The 15,260-nt window shown below is 45.6% G+C and overlaps 1 protein-coding gene across 1 annotated transcript; it reads left to right on the forward strand.

Moving 5' to 3' along the window:
- The first annotated feature begins 5,084 nt into the window (after positions 1-5,084).
- SIX6 (SIX homeobox 6) lies at positions 5,085-6,949 on the forward strand. Its single transcript, XM_006891778.1, has 2 exons — positions 5,085-5,760; positions 6,719-6,949. Exons 1-2 carry the CDS (start codon positions 5,189-5,191, stop codon positions 6,885-6,887), a joined length of 741 nt encoding a protein of 246 aa, XP_006891840.1. The 5' UTR covers positions 5,085-5,188; the 3' UTR covers positions 6,888-6,949.
- Positions 6,950-15,260: the final 8,311 nt, after the last annotated feature.

Genomic DNA, 15,260 nt, shown 5'->3' on the forward strand with positions numbered 1-15,260 from the left:
ATTTTGAGATCTTTTGAAGCAGGGTTTCTCAACAATTGAATTATTGAATATATATATATATATATATATATATATATATATATATTAGGTAAAGGGGAAGAAAGGGGAGCAGCACTGGCTTCCACTGCTAGATGTTAGACCAAAAATATCTCCAGAGACTGTCAAATATCCCCTAGAGAAGTGGATACAAAACTGTCCTAGTTGGAAATTAATGCTTTGAAGTGTAAAATGCCATATGTCATAAAAGTGGGGTATGTATATATGTATAATGTGTATGTATAAATATATGGAAGATATTATAAATACATGTATGATTAATATGTAGATACTCTATACATAATTTAAGTACTATTTTACTTATCTCAAAGGATATTAAATAAAAAATTGTTACGCTTTCACTTTATTGATTTTTAAGATTTCTGTGTATGAAAAGGAAAATGTGATCTTAGATGTAAAAAAAAACTTAACTGGTGGCAAATAATAACAATAGTCCAGTAGAGAACTACAAATTAAGTATTCTTTCAGTCATCCAACTAATATTTCATTATTAATGATAAAGTGTTTATAAATGGCAACATGGTTACATTTTAAGCATTATTCCTTCAGACAAGTACCCGCTGATGCATAGCTGTGAGCAAACATTATACGGTTAATTCTGTGCACACTGAGGCTTGCCCTAAAAAATAGGTGAAGATATAAAAATGAATTTAAGAGCACAGTTTAGCTGGAGTATATACTATAAAACACTCTTTTTCATATATACAAATCCTCAGCCAAATACCTTGAAGCAATCACAAACTAGAGATCAAAATAAAGTTGCATAGTCTAACATTTTTTTAAATGTACTCTTTCTAATTAATCATTGCTTTCAAATGGTCCATTTCCCCACACTTATACTTTTGATGCAAACCTCAAAAATTGTCTTGCATTTTAAGACAAGCAAAATTTTGAACCATTTAAAAATGTTTAACAATTAGGTGTGAATAATCAGCAAAAAACAAAATACCCTAGTCTCTTACAAATTAGGTTCACACTAATTATAGTTGATTTTACTTAGGTTATTTTTAAATGCTAGTATGTTTACAAAACATTTCTCAAATGACATGTATTTTCAGATTATACACAATAAAGAGACTTCTCCATTCTTTGTTACAAGGTGTACATTGGCAAGGGAGAAATTTGTTCAACAGAGTGGTCTACCTTGGGAGCTTTCGTGATAGTGCATGCTTTAAAAATAGGACATTAAATGCATCCCAGATCTGAAAATCTAGACCATCAAATACATAAGTATTTATCTATTTATGTATATAGTAGCACTTAAAAAGCAGAATATTAAATCTGAACAAACGTTTTGAGAGGGTGAAATTTAAGACTATAGTATTGAAGGATGTAAAATATCTTTTCAAACCTTATAGAATGTTTTATATTTTAAAATAACAAGTTTTAAGTAAGAAATATAAAAGCCTACTCTCAGGACAACACAGAGCTATGAAGCACAGGAAAGGAAAATCAAGATATTCTCCCTCAAAAGTAAAAACTGACCTACACAAAAGCCTAGGCCCCTTTGTCTTCTGATCTGTGACTCTAAGATGCAGACAGCACAAATATCTTTATTAACTCAGATGTATTAAATTACTATTTTATTAAAACCTCTCAATTACAACTTTATTAGAACCCCTGACAGTGGGGAAACAGAACCAAAATACATCTTTTAAATTTTTTTTTGCAGACTTTTAACTAAGGAAAGTCATAGAAAAGACAAAATGAAAATGAGTAAGCCAAGCTTGCAATTAGAATCCAGAGATAAAAATTAATTGCCTTCCAAGCAAATCCTTCAGCAAGAAGAATCGAGGTTCTATTTCTCTGTCACTCCACCGTAAAGAGGAAAATCAAAGAAGGGCAGAACCAGGAACAAGACTTGGATTCCAAGAAGAAGTCCTAGGCTGGATTCTGAAGATTGGATTCCGAATTGAACAGCTTTGAATTCACTTTGTCCAAACAGTTCAGAAACAGAATTGACGCTTGAGCATTATCTCCCACATTGCTCCTCTACCCCTCCTCCGCGCTAAATATTTCCCCATACAAAGCAGAACTCTCAACTGCAGAGAACAGAATGGTCTGTGGATTCCTGCCACTAACTGAGTCCCCAGATCTACTTGCAGGAAACCAGCCCGCAGAAAGTTACAAAGTCATGCAGACAAGCCTAAGTCTATGGCAGCTGTTGCACTTTCTACGTTTCTTGGCCAAACTCAAAAGCAAAATGAGGTGTGTGAAGAAGAGAGGGTGGGGCAGGGGAATTGCTTGAGGGTGAGTGTAAATCTCCAAAATATATTTTTTAAAAACTTTCTTTGCATAAAATTCATAAAAGTCGACCCCGATATCAACCTTTCACTTGGGAACCCCCAGAAAAGTGCGCTTGAAGAGTGAGGTGTGGACCCCCAACTAAACCAGAGCAGGATCTTTACAATCGCTCCTTGGAGTGATTGGAGCTCTGGAATAAGAGCTCATATATACTTCTTCTTTGCTTTGTCACTAAAAGCTGGTGAACGAATACAGAATATGAAAGTGCTCCAGAACAGTTTCTTTTCTTTCAACCAACACAATTAATACAATTCAATTACTTCTTTCCCAAGGCAGAGCAGTCCTAGGCCTCTGGACACCCAGGCCCCAGACACCATAACTCCAGTCAGGATCCTACTCTGGACCCTTTCCCCGTGGTTCTGGAGTTCACAGCCTGGCTCTCCGTCCCAGGGTGAGGTTCTGACTATGTCGTGAGACCTAGACAAGCGGAAGAAAGCGAAAACACCCTCTCATCTAACCTTCCATACGACCAGATTTCATGGTCCAAGAAATGCGCTATAAAGAGGAATATTCCCATTTCCTGGATAGGGCCCCTAAACTCAAATAAACGAACAGGACTTGCTCACATCTGTAAGCCAAATCTCTCCTAATTCAGTCCTTTCCAAAGAATGGAGCAAAAGCGTTTGGTGGAGGCGCGGTCACACTGTGTACAGTCCCTCCTCAGCTCCAGAGACCGTGCACCTGGTCTCTGAACTTGAGGCTGGAGACTCTCTTGGTTGGGAGACCTCCTGGGAAGAGTAAAGAAGGCCAGCTCTGCACCCAAAAGCAGGAAAATGAGGACCATCATGTGCCCAAACTCTGCTTCCCAGGATATAGGAGCTGGAGGCGCAGCCCTCTGGGGGTCCCGTCCACCCCTGCCAGGCCTGTATGTGCTAGGCCTTGATGCAGTATTTCTGGCTCAAAGTTGTCCTTCGGGCTGATTTGGAAGTCACTGCAACCTAGAGGTCTGTGCTTTGTCATTATCCCCATCAGCCTCCTACTCTTGCCCCTGCTTTGTCGCATTTCAAAAAAAATGAGCTTGTAGAAAAGAAAGCCTCTATTGAAGAGACTGGCAATCCCACAAGAATAAGGGGGTTTTCGTTCTCTCTCTGCTATTTTTTTTTTTTTTTTTAGTGAACTGTGAAGATCTGTGAAAATAATATCAAGGTTTTCCGTCAGAACGAGCTTTGCTCTGCACTCAGGCGTAGCATGATCTGACCCGACACCTCCAACCATCTGTGCTATCTATCTGCCTTCTGATTTACCAGATCTGTACAAGCCCCGTACGAACTGTGCTTGATACTAAAGTAAAGATAGCCGGACCTAGTCCAGTTTGGTGGTGCCTCCCCTCTGGTTCTCTTGAAGGGGTAGATATTCCAAAGACAGTCTCCAGGCATTTTTAAAATTCTACCCTCTCTCCCAAATAGTTTTTTTCAAAGTGGACACACCTTATCAAAGGCCCAGAAGAGACAGTGATTTATTTCACCAAAGCTTCAGAGGTGGGCACAACAATTGGGAATTAATACAAGTTGTCAATTCAATCTGCCAACCTTAAGGGGTCCCTCCACGAAGGTCCTCTCTTCCTCCCTGCAGAAGGGGGTCACTGGCCAGCTGGCCTTGGGAGACACTTTTTCTAGGTCATCTACGTTGCTTTTATTGACTTGCTTTTAGGGTACAAGGCCAAGCTTAGCTTTCCTACCCTCAGCTCGAGAGTTACATTCTAACACAGAATAGAGGTAAAATTAGCCTGTAAGGAGAGGAGCAAATCAATATTTTTAAAAGACTCGAAGTAAGCTTTTAAGTTGCTGTCCTGACCAACTGATGCCCTCTCACTCTAGATGCAGCACATTTGTTCTGGTCCATTTAACCAGGGCAGGGGACAGGAGGGGTTCAGCCGAAAAGTAGACGTTTTACTAGGGTGAGACAGGTTGCAATCTTTGACTTCATGGCCAGCCTTCGGGTTAGGGTGTCCTTGCTCCCAGTTGGATATGCTTTTGTAAGAGAGGGAGAACAGAACCCCAACTGACCTCTTCTACTGATCCCTGGTCCCATGCGTCCTGTTGTAGAGCCACGTCCATTCGACTGCTTTGAAAGTTGGGGCAAAGGGAGAGGCCTGCGGCATGCAAGGACAGACCTCGGGAAGAAATGGGGTGATTAAGACTCTCTCCTTCCACTCCCTCCTCCTTTCATACGCTCCGCTCATCATTTGCTGTTTCCTTACAACTAAACTTGCAAATTCCCGGAGAATTTCCATTTGGCCCCATTCCCTTTGTCCTCTACAGCCCCCCTCAACCGAATCAGTGAATCGTTCCAAAGCGGATTCCTGCAGCATCAGCGCCTCTTGGGGGGGGGGGGACCGGAGGGAGGGACAAGACTTGAGGCGGGGGCAGCGTAAGGCAGTGGCTTTCGCCAGTTTCTCTCCCAGCCTCCGGCGCAAGCGTCTTCTCAGCTTCTGTAAAATACTGCGAGGGGAGAAGTCCGCGGACTAGCGCTGTCAAGCGCGGGGAGGTGCTGAAATGGCCAGGACGATCTAGCTGTAGCCTTGATTGGCAGAGCTGACCGCTGACTGACAGGGGGTCTCCATGGCGCCCGCGCCACCAATCCGCCCACCCCAGTAGCTGCGCCCGCGCGCCCGTCCGCCCGCTGCCTGCGGGAGCTGAGCGCAGCCCAGCCCGAGCCGCCGAGCCGGCACCTCCTCAACCCGGATCCCGCTTCTATCCCGGCTGCGGCCGCCGCCACTGCTCCGAGGCGCGTCCCGGAGGATAGCCTGGCGCACCCAGCCGGGCCTGCGGGCATCTGCTGCGCGTCCCGCCCAGGGCTCGGCGCCGCCGCCTCGAGCACTGCCTCGATGTTCCAGCTGCCCATCCTGAATTTCAGCCCCCAGCAAGTGGCCGGGGTATGCGAGACCCTGGAGGAGAGTGGCGACGTGGAGCGCCTGGGTCGCTTCCTCTGGTCGTTGCCCGTGGCCCCGGCGGCCTGCGAGGCCCTGAACAAGAATGAGTCGGTGCTGCGCGCCCGGGCCATCGTGGCCTTTCACGGCGGCAACTACCGCGAGCTCTACCACATCCTGGAGAACCACAAGTTCACCAAGGAGTCGCACGCCAAGCTGCAGGCTCTGTGGCTGGAGGCGCACTACCAGGAGGCCGAGAAGCTGCGTGGCCGGCCACTGGGGCCGGTGGACAAGTACCGGGTGCGGAAGAAGTTCCCGCTGCCACGCACCATTTGGGACGGCGAGCAGAAGACGCACTGCTTCAAGGAGCGCACGAGACACCTGCTACGCGAGTGGTACCTGCAGGACCCGTATCCCAACCCCAGTAAAAAGCGGGAGCTCGCCCAGGCCACTGGACTGACCCCCACGCAGGTGGGCAACTGGTTCAAGAACCGCCGACAAAGGGACAGAGCGGCAGCAGCCAAGAACAGGTCTGTACCTTAGAGCGATCCAGGCGCGGAGGGGATGGAGGAAGCACCCTGGAGTACTTCGCCTGGGGCCAAGGCGCCTCTGATTCAGCAGGAGTTGGGGGTTGTAGTCTGTCTTCAGACTCAAGACCACAGTTTTCCGGAGTCCTAGCGTGAGGAGCGGGCTCCCTTCTAGGTTCTTGGCCCCAAGTTTCTCTCCTTGGCACCTCAAGGTTCTTCCACCAGTGGCGTCCTGGTCACCAAACCAAAGCTACATTGGGGAATTAAAAACAAAACAAAACAATTGAAATCCTGGAAACAATGAGCGACCCGTAAGGCCTCTAGCTAATTGTTTCCTCCTGGGCCGTAGCTCCTGCACTAAAGTGAAGCCTGGCTTTTTAACACTGGCGCTTTAGTAGTGATATTTTATAAACTCAGGTGCATCCCTTGCTAATGCTTTGGAAATAGTTTCCAATGCACTCGACTTTTCCTCTTCCCGAGAGCGGCTGGCCAGAGCACAGCTTAGCAAACTACTAGGTTCATCATTTTCAGATCCTCCTGTGAAAATCTCAATTCGTCTAATATTCTGATCAAAAGCTAAGTCTGGCCTGTCAAACCCAAATCCTCAGTGGGACCCTCAGGTGGCCAACTGTGTTCGCCTTTGGACCCGGGAATTCGACCCAGAATGACAGACTCGGGCTGGGGCTCCACGCAGACGCATGCTGGAAGGGCATCCTTGTCATATAGATGTGGCTATTTCCTGTTAGTCTTGTAAATTTCCTAAAGTGGACAACTGGAGAAACCTGTGTGGTCACACATCCCCAAGATTCGGGCAGTGGGAAGAGGCTTGAGGGTTGAGCTCCTTGGCGACCTGGCTCCAGGCTCCAGCGAATGCTGTTGCCTGCTGGGGCTGCAGAAGGGTGAACGGAGGGGCTGGCTCTCAGTCGCACGATGTGACCACTGTCTCCTTCCCTCCTCACAGGCTTCAGCAGCAGGTGCTGTCCCAGGGCTCCGGGCGAGGGCTGCGGGCCGAGGACGAGGGCACGCCCGAGATGCTGGGCGGTGCGGTGAGTCCAGCCGCCAGTCTGTCCAGCAAGGCGGCCACCTCGGCGATCTCCATCACGTCCAGTGACAGCGAATGCGACATCTGACCCAGGAGGTTCACAAACAGAATCTGGTGGAAAACAAACCGAATAAAATGAAAAATGAGAGGTCAAACAAATCTCAATGAAGCCCGTCCAGAAGCCAGCTGGCTAGGACTGGCCCAAGGGCCGCAGCTGACACGAGCCAGCGCAACTCCACCAATGACCCCCACGGGGCCCGCTCACGCGCCACTCTGTCCTCGCTTTGCTTTTTCCTAAAGATTCTGACGCAAAGATGCCTGGAGAACCTGAACTGCTGGAGCGTCAGCCCTAACTGTCCCGCGGGCATTTCACGTTGAATGGACGCTGTTATATATCTTATGGTTTTTTTAAAAACAAAACATATCTATGTTGTTTACTTACTAAAGGAACTGCCTCCGTGGGCTTCTCTCTAGTTTTGGGAACTCGCTGTTTCTAAATGTGCAGACTGGCCGGTGGGTTCTGTGTGGCTCAGCTAACAATAAAACAACCTGGTGAGCAATCCAGTCTTGCTAGAGAGAGCTGCTTTCGGATTCCTGCCAGGCGAGCACCGCTGGCAAGTGCGCTCCTGTGCGTCTTCACTATACCATTTGTCTTTTCTGATGTGTCCTGAATATATTAGTGCTGTTGTTGTTTTAAGAACCCATAGTAAATCTATAGCCACCTCCTAGCTAAAATGTTATCTTATGTATGTCAATATATGTATGTACATGGAGAAATTTCAGCATGGCTCAAACAGTTAATACTGAAAGATGGAGGCTTAAAGCTGTCTTTAAGCATCTCTGTAGACAGGCATTGTGATCTGCTGCCAAAAGAGCGCAGCCTTTAAAGTTTGGTGGAATGCACTGGATGGCAGCAACAATAACAATGTGTGTGTATATAAATTGATACACATACATATATGCACATGTGTCCTATTTTAAACCTAGAAATTGGACACGAAAATATCTGGAAGGCAATTCCCCCAAAAGAGTTCCCAGCAGGGGCCATTATAATGTGTCCACCTGACAATTTTATAAAGTGCCAGTGACTCTCAGGAACATCTTCAGAAGCCAAATTAAGATACTCAAGCAGTTAATCTTGATATATAAAAATGCAAGACTACTCAGGCATAGGCTCTGGAATAAGAAAGACTTTGCATCTCCTTGAAGGTTCACTGTAATAACTAAAGCAGTGAACGCCAGGGATCAAACCCTCCAATGTGATTAGAATGGGCATATACGGGACTTAAGATTATATTCATTCTTATAAAATGAAGAAGAGTAGGTGTAAATAGCTGGACTAGCATTTTTAAGTGAGTTTTATTTGTCAATGACAGTGCTGTTGAGATGGGGGACGTGACTCATGTTACTTGTTGAGGTATAGCAGAAGGCTACTGAGAGGTGGTATGCTTTTTTTTTTATAAAAAAAAACAAACCTAAGCTCCCTATTTTCCTTCCCCAATGTACCAAACCCAAAAACTCCTACAGCTTTCCTTGAATTAAGAAGCTTACTGCTCCCCAGAAAGCCTCTAAACTATTTTTTGTAGTGAAAAAGGATTGCATGTGTTAAAATTTTGGCATTGATATTTAAATCACTTTAACAAGCCTCTTCAAGATGCTGTTTGAATCAGAAGAATTCGAACTTATTTAGGCAGAAGTGCTAAAGAGCAAAACTAAGCTTTGGAAGACAAAAAGGCAATCAAATGGTAAGATATACAGTGGAAATTCAGGACACAAATAAGGATTGGTTTGGGTTGCTAAACCACTTAAACCAAGTTGGCTCCATTTGGACTTCATGAATGTTTGTCATTATCTACAACATTCCTTATTCTGAGAATTGTTGGAAACCAAAACTCTTCTTTCTTGCATGGAAGCTCTAGATACTAGGAGTGGGGCAATCTTTGTGATCAAGCCGGTGTTTGTCCCTAAAGAAAGTAGATGCCTTCTGAGACCAGAATAATAGAGCTTCTTCAAGACTCTTGTTTTATTTCCAAGAGCTAAAGTAATTCCTGGAATGTCAGGAGCAGGGATAGGACTAAACTAATGCAAATAAGGTATATAATGTACAAAAATATAAGAAAGAACTAACGTCCAGATGATTCTCCTATACTGCATGCTCTTTGAGAGAATGCCTTCTCCAATTTTATACTCTAAGCATTTCTCTTGGTTCACCCTAGTCCTTCTTGGGCCTTATGGGGGCTTCATGTCAGCAACAACAACAACAACAATCTGACTACTTCTAGTCTCCTATCCTCACCCTTTCCCATTCTTCCCCTATATAGCTCTTCAGAGCAGCATTTGAAGGAGATAGCTGATAGACTTTTCTTTCTGACGCTGATGCTCCCAAATCCAAGAGAGACGGGTAAGAATTCATTAGTCGAATCATACGAAGGAATCTGAGATTCTAAAATTCACACTTTATTCGCCAGTTTAGACAATGCCTAAGCAGAAAGAAATATTCACTCTGTAGTCTCAAGAAAACAGGGTCACGCCGGAAAATAAACTTTCCCCCCCATAAAGTAATTTTTAAGGGGGCTTGACTGCCTGGAGAAAAGAAAATTATTTAACAGCAATGATGGCGTTCTCCCCCCTGCTTTGGTCAAAGCTGTGATACTACAGCTACTGTTTGCTTAAACTAATACACTTCCTAAAGATTACATCTTAAAGCACCTCTTCTTTTCTAATGATCCAGGAAAATACTTGCCGAATTTAACTTTAGAATCTTAAGAAAGTGATACATTTTTTAGTTTAAAAGAAAAGCGTATCCGAACCATGAAGGCATCCATCTTTGCCAATTATCAGTGTATTAATAATTACCAAAACAACAACAAAAATCCTCATTATTATAAGTGAATTTTAACACATAATGACCCCATAGAAAAGAGTAGAACAGTCACACAGAGTTTCCAAGGCTGTGCATTTTTACGGTAATAACCTATTTCTCCGAAGGATGGCTCGAAACTGTTAACAGGAGAACAAACTGGGAATTTTAGCCTCTCAGCCAGCAGGGCTTTCTTCCCCCCGCCCCTACCCCAGGTTGAAAATTGGTCTAAATTTTCACGTGGAGATTTCTTTTCTTTACAGTGGTCCAAATCTTCTGTTAGCTATGCATTGTAAAAGGCTTTGCTCTCCAGATATTTTTTTTTCATATCTGTTTTACTAACTCACTCATTACGATCCACTTTGAACAGACTCAGAGCTGGCTGGCCCTCCAATCTTCAGAGGCTGTCAAATCGCACTGGTGGATTCGAACCTCCGGAGAGGCCCAGCTAAGCGGCACAACTACCTATCATTCCAGAGCTTTAGTCTAGAAAAGAAGTCATCAAAACAAAACAAATAATACGACAGTTGAAATTCTCTGGATTTGGAGGTAATTCGGTATCAAAGATTTCTTTTACTAAAGAATCTCGCCACACCATTCCTCAAGAAGCAGCTTACCCCCGCGGACTGGGAATAGATGCGTGTTTTACATTTCAGGGGCCCTGGCCACCGTGAAGGTGCATTTCCTTTCTCTCTTTGCAGGACCCGGTGGCTCCCTGCTCCCCGAACGCCGCCACAGCCCCCCTGGTCTCAACTCTAACAAGCACTCCGCTCCCCATCTCCCCAGTTTGTTTATAAAAATCTGTGTGTGGAGGGTGGTGATGAGAGGCTAGGACAAGGAAGACTTGCTCTTTGTTTACATTAAACAAATGACCTCAAAGTCTTTCTTGACCTGGTTCTCTCTGCCTACTTTTAACAAAAAGGGGGGAAGAACTGTATCCGCAGAGCGGGCGGGCGAGCGGGAGGGGAGGGCGCAGCTCCGCGGCGCATTCGGGGGTGCGCGGGGGGCGCGGGGCGCGGACATTTCCGCCGCTATTGTGAGGCGGGGCCGGGGGTGGGGGGTCCGCGCGGCGGCCGCGGGGCTGTCAGGCTGCTCAGCGTAATCAGGGCTAATGACAGCGGCCAGGCGCTCGGCGGGACAATGCGCCGGGCCTAGGGGTTTTGTCAGCTTGAATGGCTAATAGGTCCGCCTGGGGGCTGGGCGGCGGCGGCGGCGCAGGGGAGGCGTCGGCGAGCGGAGAAGAGGGGTCATTGTCCGCCGCGCGGCCGCCCCCCGACCCGGCCCCTAGGTGAGGGGGCCCTCGGGGGTCTGCGGCAAAACGGCTGCGAGGGCGCGCGGGGTTCCTGGGGGCGGCGGGCCCGAACTCTGATCCCCAGGGGAAGGCCAGGCTGGGCCCGCAGTTCCCCTGGAGGTAGGTCCTTCGTCGGGCTCTTGACCTAACACCCGCACCCACCCACCCACCGTCACTGTCCAGGCCCGGCGGGGCTCTCAGGCGTGTAGGCCACGAGGTCACCCCATCATTAGGCCGCCATAAAGTCCCTCCACAACTCGAGGGCGGGGTGGGGACAGGCCGCCGGTGGGTTACAAACAAGATCCCAGGTCAGTTTGTAAATGTCTTTAAGCAGAATTTGCAGGCAAGTCGGGACAGGCTCAGAGGGCTCTCTCATTTGGCTTCACTTTGGTGCACGAAAAGGTTGGAAGCCTTTCTACTGATTTAAAAGGTGCTCGGGCAGCAAGTGCAGGCGAGTGGGATACATTCCTTTTGAGTAAGGATTGGTTCCCTCCTTTCAATGCGAGAGCAAATGTACATAATATTAAAGGGCGAGTAGGAATTGTCCTTAAGTCTGACTTTGGTAACCCCTAACCCATCATGCTGGCTAGGTAGAGGGTTTGCGAAAGAGAGGAAGAGACTCAATGAGGTGACTGCCACGAAACTGCCACAGGGGGCTGGCTGGAGTCGAACGAGATCGTGAAGATGGCCTAGGGTTGGTCAAGTCTCAGCTCTGTTGTCCATAGGGTCACACTGTGAGTCGTGCTCAACTCCATGGCATCTAGTAACAAGCCGGCGGGCCATGTATAACTCAAAAGCAAGGTGAGGGCCAAACACCTGACAAAGGCCCCGAGGCATCTGCCCAGGCCGCCGGGGACCTCCAGTGGGCCCCGCGCTGGGCCTGAGCCACTGCGCCTCTCGGGCCGAGGCCACGGCTCATCTGGTGGGGGAGCCGCTTTCTGCAGGCGCAGGCCGCAGGCGCAGGCACTGGAGATGCAAAGTTCTGACCCAGAGATCTGCAGCCACAGTGACCTTTTCGGACTTCGCAAGGGCTTTGCGCGCTCTGCGGATCTCTGGCGTCAGCCGTCAGAGCGGGCAAAGGAAGCGGGACGCTCCGAGGGCCAAATGTCCCCGAGCGCACAATTAAGCCCTGGCAGGCCACCCGGGCCTCCTCTTTTCAGAGGCACTGCGGTTCCCCTTTAAGCTCTTACAAATCTCCTCAGGCTAGATCCTGCCTTGCAGCTCTCTGTGCTAGGATTTATATTCCCAAACATCCTTAGACCTATCCTACAGTGAGGGAACAACTGGGGTTTCCCCCCCTTTTCACCTTCTTGTCTGGAGACAAAGGGTAAGAGGGCGATTCCAGGGCAGAACAAGCAGTTTCACGCCTCTGTGCCTCAGCGCACGCTGTTTCCCCTTCCCTGGCTGTTTCCTCTGCCACCCCCAGCTTCGACCGCTAACCTGTCAATCCATTAAGTCTACCCCACCTCCACAGATTCTTTCCTGAACCAGTAGGCTCCACACACAGATTTTTCCTCTCTCTCTCTCTCTCTCTCTCTCAATACTCCCTCAAAATTTACCTACACATCCATTTTCAGCTCTTGAAACACTTTTTTTTTTTTTTTTGGGGTAGGTTTGTATAACAATTACATGCTATAGGGAGTGGTGGTGACCTAGTGGGTAGAGTGTTGTGCTGCCAAACCAAAGGTGTATGGTTCGGATCCTCCAATTGCTCTTCAGGAGAAAAATGAGCACTCTCCTCCCGTGCAATTTATAACCTCTGAAAATCCACTCGAGGATCAGCTATGAATCATTTCTGACTTGATGGCAATGAGGGTTGGGTTCCCCCCTTCTTATCATCTTTTATTTTATACTGGTTTACTTACAAAGTTCGTATACATTGTTTTTCACACCGGATCTTTCTCCTTTCTTTTACCCACCCCTCTCCCTCCACCCATCAAATTGTGCGACCCTATGATTAAGCCCCTTGGCCCATCCTCACCCCTCTGCTCCCTTTCCCCCCTCCTTGGATCCTCATACTCTTTCCAATGAGAGTTGGTTTTGAGTAAATAAACAGAGGTTGGAGAATCTTAGTTGTTTTGGATCCCCAGCACTAAGCCTAAGTAGTAGATGCTCAATTAAGATTTGTAATAATTAAATGAATGAATGAATCTTCATTAACATCTGCCTGCCTCTCCACATCATGCAGGCTTTTTACCTCACTTGAACACCAAAGAAGACTAATATTAGCCAGATCCAAACTTCATTTAAATCCTCCCAGCTCTGGTTACTAACTCCAATCCGTCAGGTTCTCTAGGGTGATTTACATGACTGTTCTCTCCCTCAAGGTGTATGAGTTTTCAGAACTCTGTGTGGCTCTGGGTTCATAACATGAAAATTATCTTCTCACACATATTCCACGAACAGATATCCCGCTAATAGATGCTCAAGGTTAAAAATAAAACAAAACAAAACAACCCCATAACTCTAACTATTGCACTCTCTGAATCGTAAAAAGAAAAAAAAATTCCAAATATTTTGGATGAATCCCTACGTGGCATAAATTGTCTATGCTTTTGGCTACTATCAGAAAGGTTAAAAGTCAGAGTTCATGTCTCTGAAAAGAAGACCCAGTAATCTTCAACTGAAAAACCAGCCATCATAAAACCCTGTGGTATGTAGTGCTACTCTGATGCACACGGGGCCACCATACTGAGGGCAACTAGTTCTGGCATAAAATGACAGAAGTTGTCTATTCCAGAAAAAAAGCACCATTTTCTTTTTGGTCCCTTGTCCTTCTCTTCTACTCTCTTGACCACATATGAAAAAAAAATGTTAAAAAATTTTTTTGGAAACTCGGGCAAGCTGTTCAACATGGAGATAGTGGGTTATCATACTACTTACTCCCTAGGTTAACCTAGAAAAAAAAGGAGAGAATCTACTGGGAAAAGCTTCTTTTACAAAACCTTTTGAAAAAATATCCTAGCTACCAAGCTCATCTTCATTTTAAACTTTATTGGACAGAAAGAAGCCAGTGGACTATGTGTGATTTAAAATTCTGATAAAATATATATAAGGCTGTCTCCTGGAAAGTCATGTTAGTATGAGATTGTCAACCAGCAACCTGAGATTGCTGATTTATTGTTTGTTTTTCTATCTGAAGAGCTTAGTTTTGAATCTTCCATCATCAAAGCAAACACCTAAGTTCATCTAGTGCATATTAATATGGTACATGAACAGGCTGGTTCTTAAGCTACTTGGTGGGAAACCTAGGTTTTTCAAACACTTTTACATACATAAGATTTCTATTAAAGATTTATCCATTTAAGTCTATTTTGTTGCACTAAGTATCTCCTAATTTTCTAGAAATTCATGAGAGGAAAGTATGCATTTTGATATGTAGACTTGTACTTATTTACATTCTAGACATTTAGTCTACATAATTATTTTTGCAGGTATAGAGTTCCTATGCTATCTGAAAGTAGATTATTCTTATGAAACTTTTTATATGCCAAACTGGTGTCAAACAAAGAAGTGGCTACCTTTGATTTATATGGGGAAAATTTTTAATCTTCTCAGAGTCCCCAAATCTACCAAATCATTCATAAAACTCAAACCAACACTCACATATTGTAAAAGCAAGAATGATGTGATAAATGCACAACCTATGTTGTTGTTGTTATGTGCCATCGAGTTGCTTGTGATTCATAGCAACCCTATGTCCAACAGCCTTGAAACCTGCTCTATCCTGTGCCAGCTTTACTGTCTCCCTCTCTTTCTCTGTACCTCCACCCTTCCAAGCATGATGTTCCTCCCCAAGGACCAATCCCTCCTTGCAACATGCCCAAAGTACACCAAATGAAGCCTCAGACTCCTTGTCTCAGAAGAGCAAGCTGGCTTCACTCTCTCTAGGATGAATTTGCTTGTTTTCCTAATACATCTATATAAATATATCTAAATAAAATACATCTATATAAAAGAAAAAGAATCTATGCTCACTGTACCTTCTAGAGAAGAGGCTTGGCAAGACTACTCTTGCTGTGGAGGCTGCACTACCTCTTCTGTGGCTCCCTGAAAACCAAGCTGAACACTAGGATTGACTTGTTTTTTACCAACAGCCAAGTGGTGTGAGGTGAAAAAGCAGGGGATTTCTGTGACTATCTGAACTGGATCCATTTAAATTTAAAACAAAAATGCAAATAGAAAAATGAAAACTATATTGCAAGTAGCATGTAACAGTAGACTGGCACCTTTGAGGATCGGATTAAACAGACCTAGTTTATGCCTAAACACCATGAACTTGGGAAAATCATTTAACCTTCTAAGCCTTA

The sequence above is a fragment of the Elephantulus edwardii genome, unplaced genomic scaffold, assembly GCF_000299155.1.
Source record: "Elephantulus edwardii isolate Elephantulus edwardi_28Jun2011 unplaced genomic scaffold, EleEdw1.0 scaffold00104, whole genome shotgun sequence".
Taxonomy (NCBI): domain Eukaryota; kingdom Metazoa; phylum Chordata; class Mammalia; order Macroscelidea; family Macroscelididae; genus Elephantulus; species Elephantulus edwardii.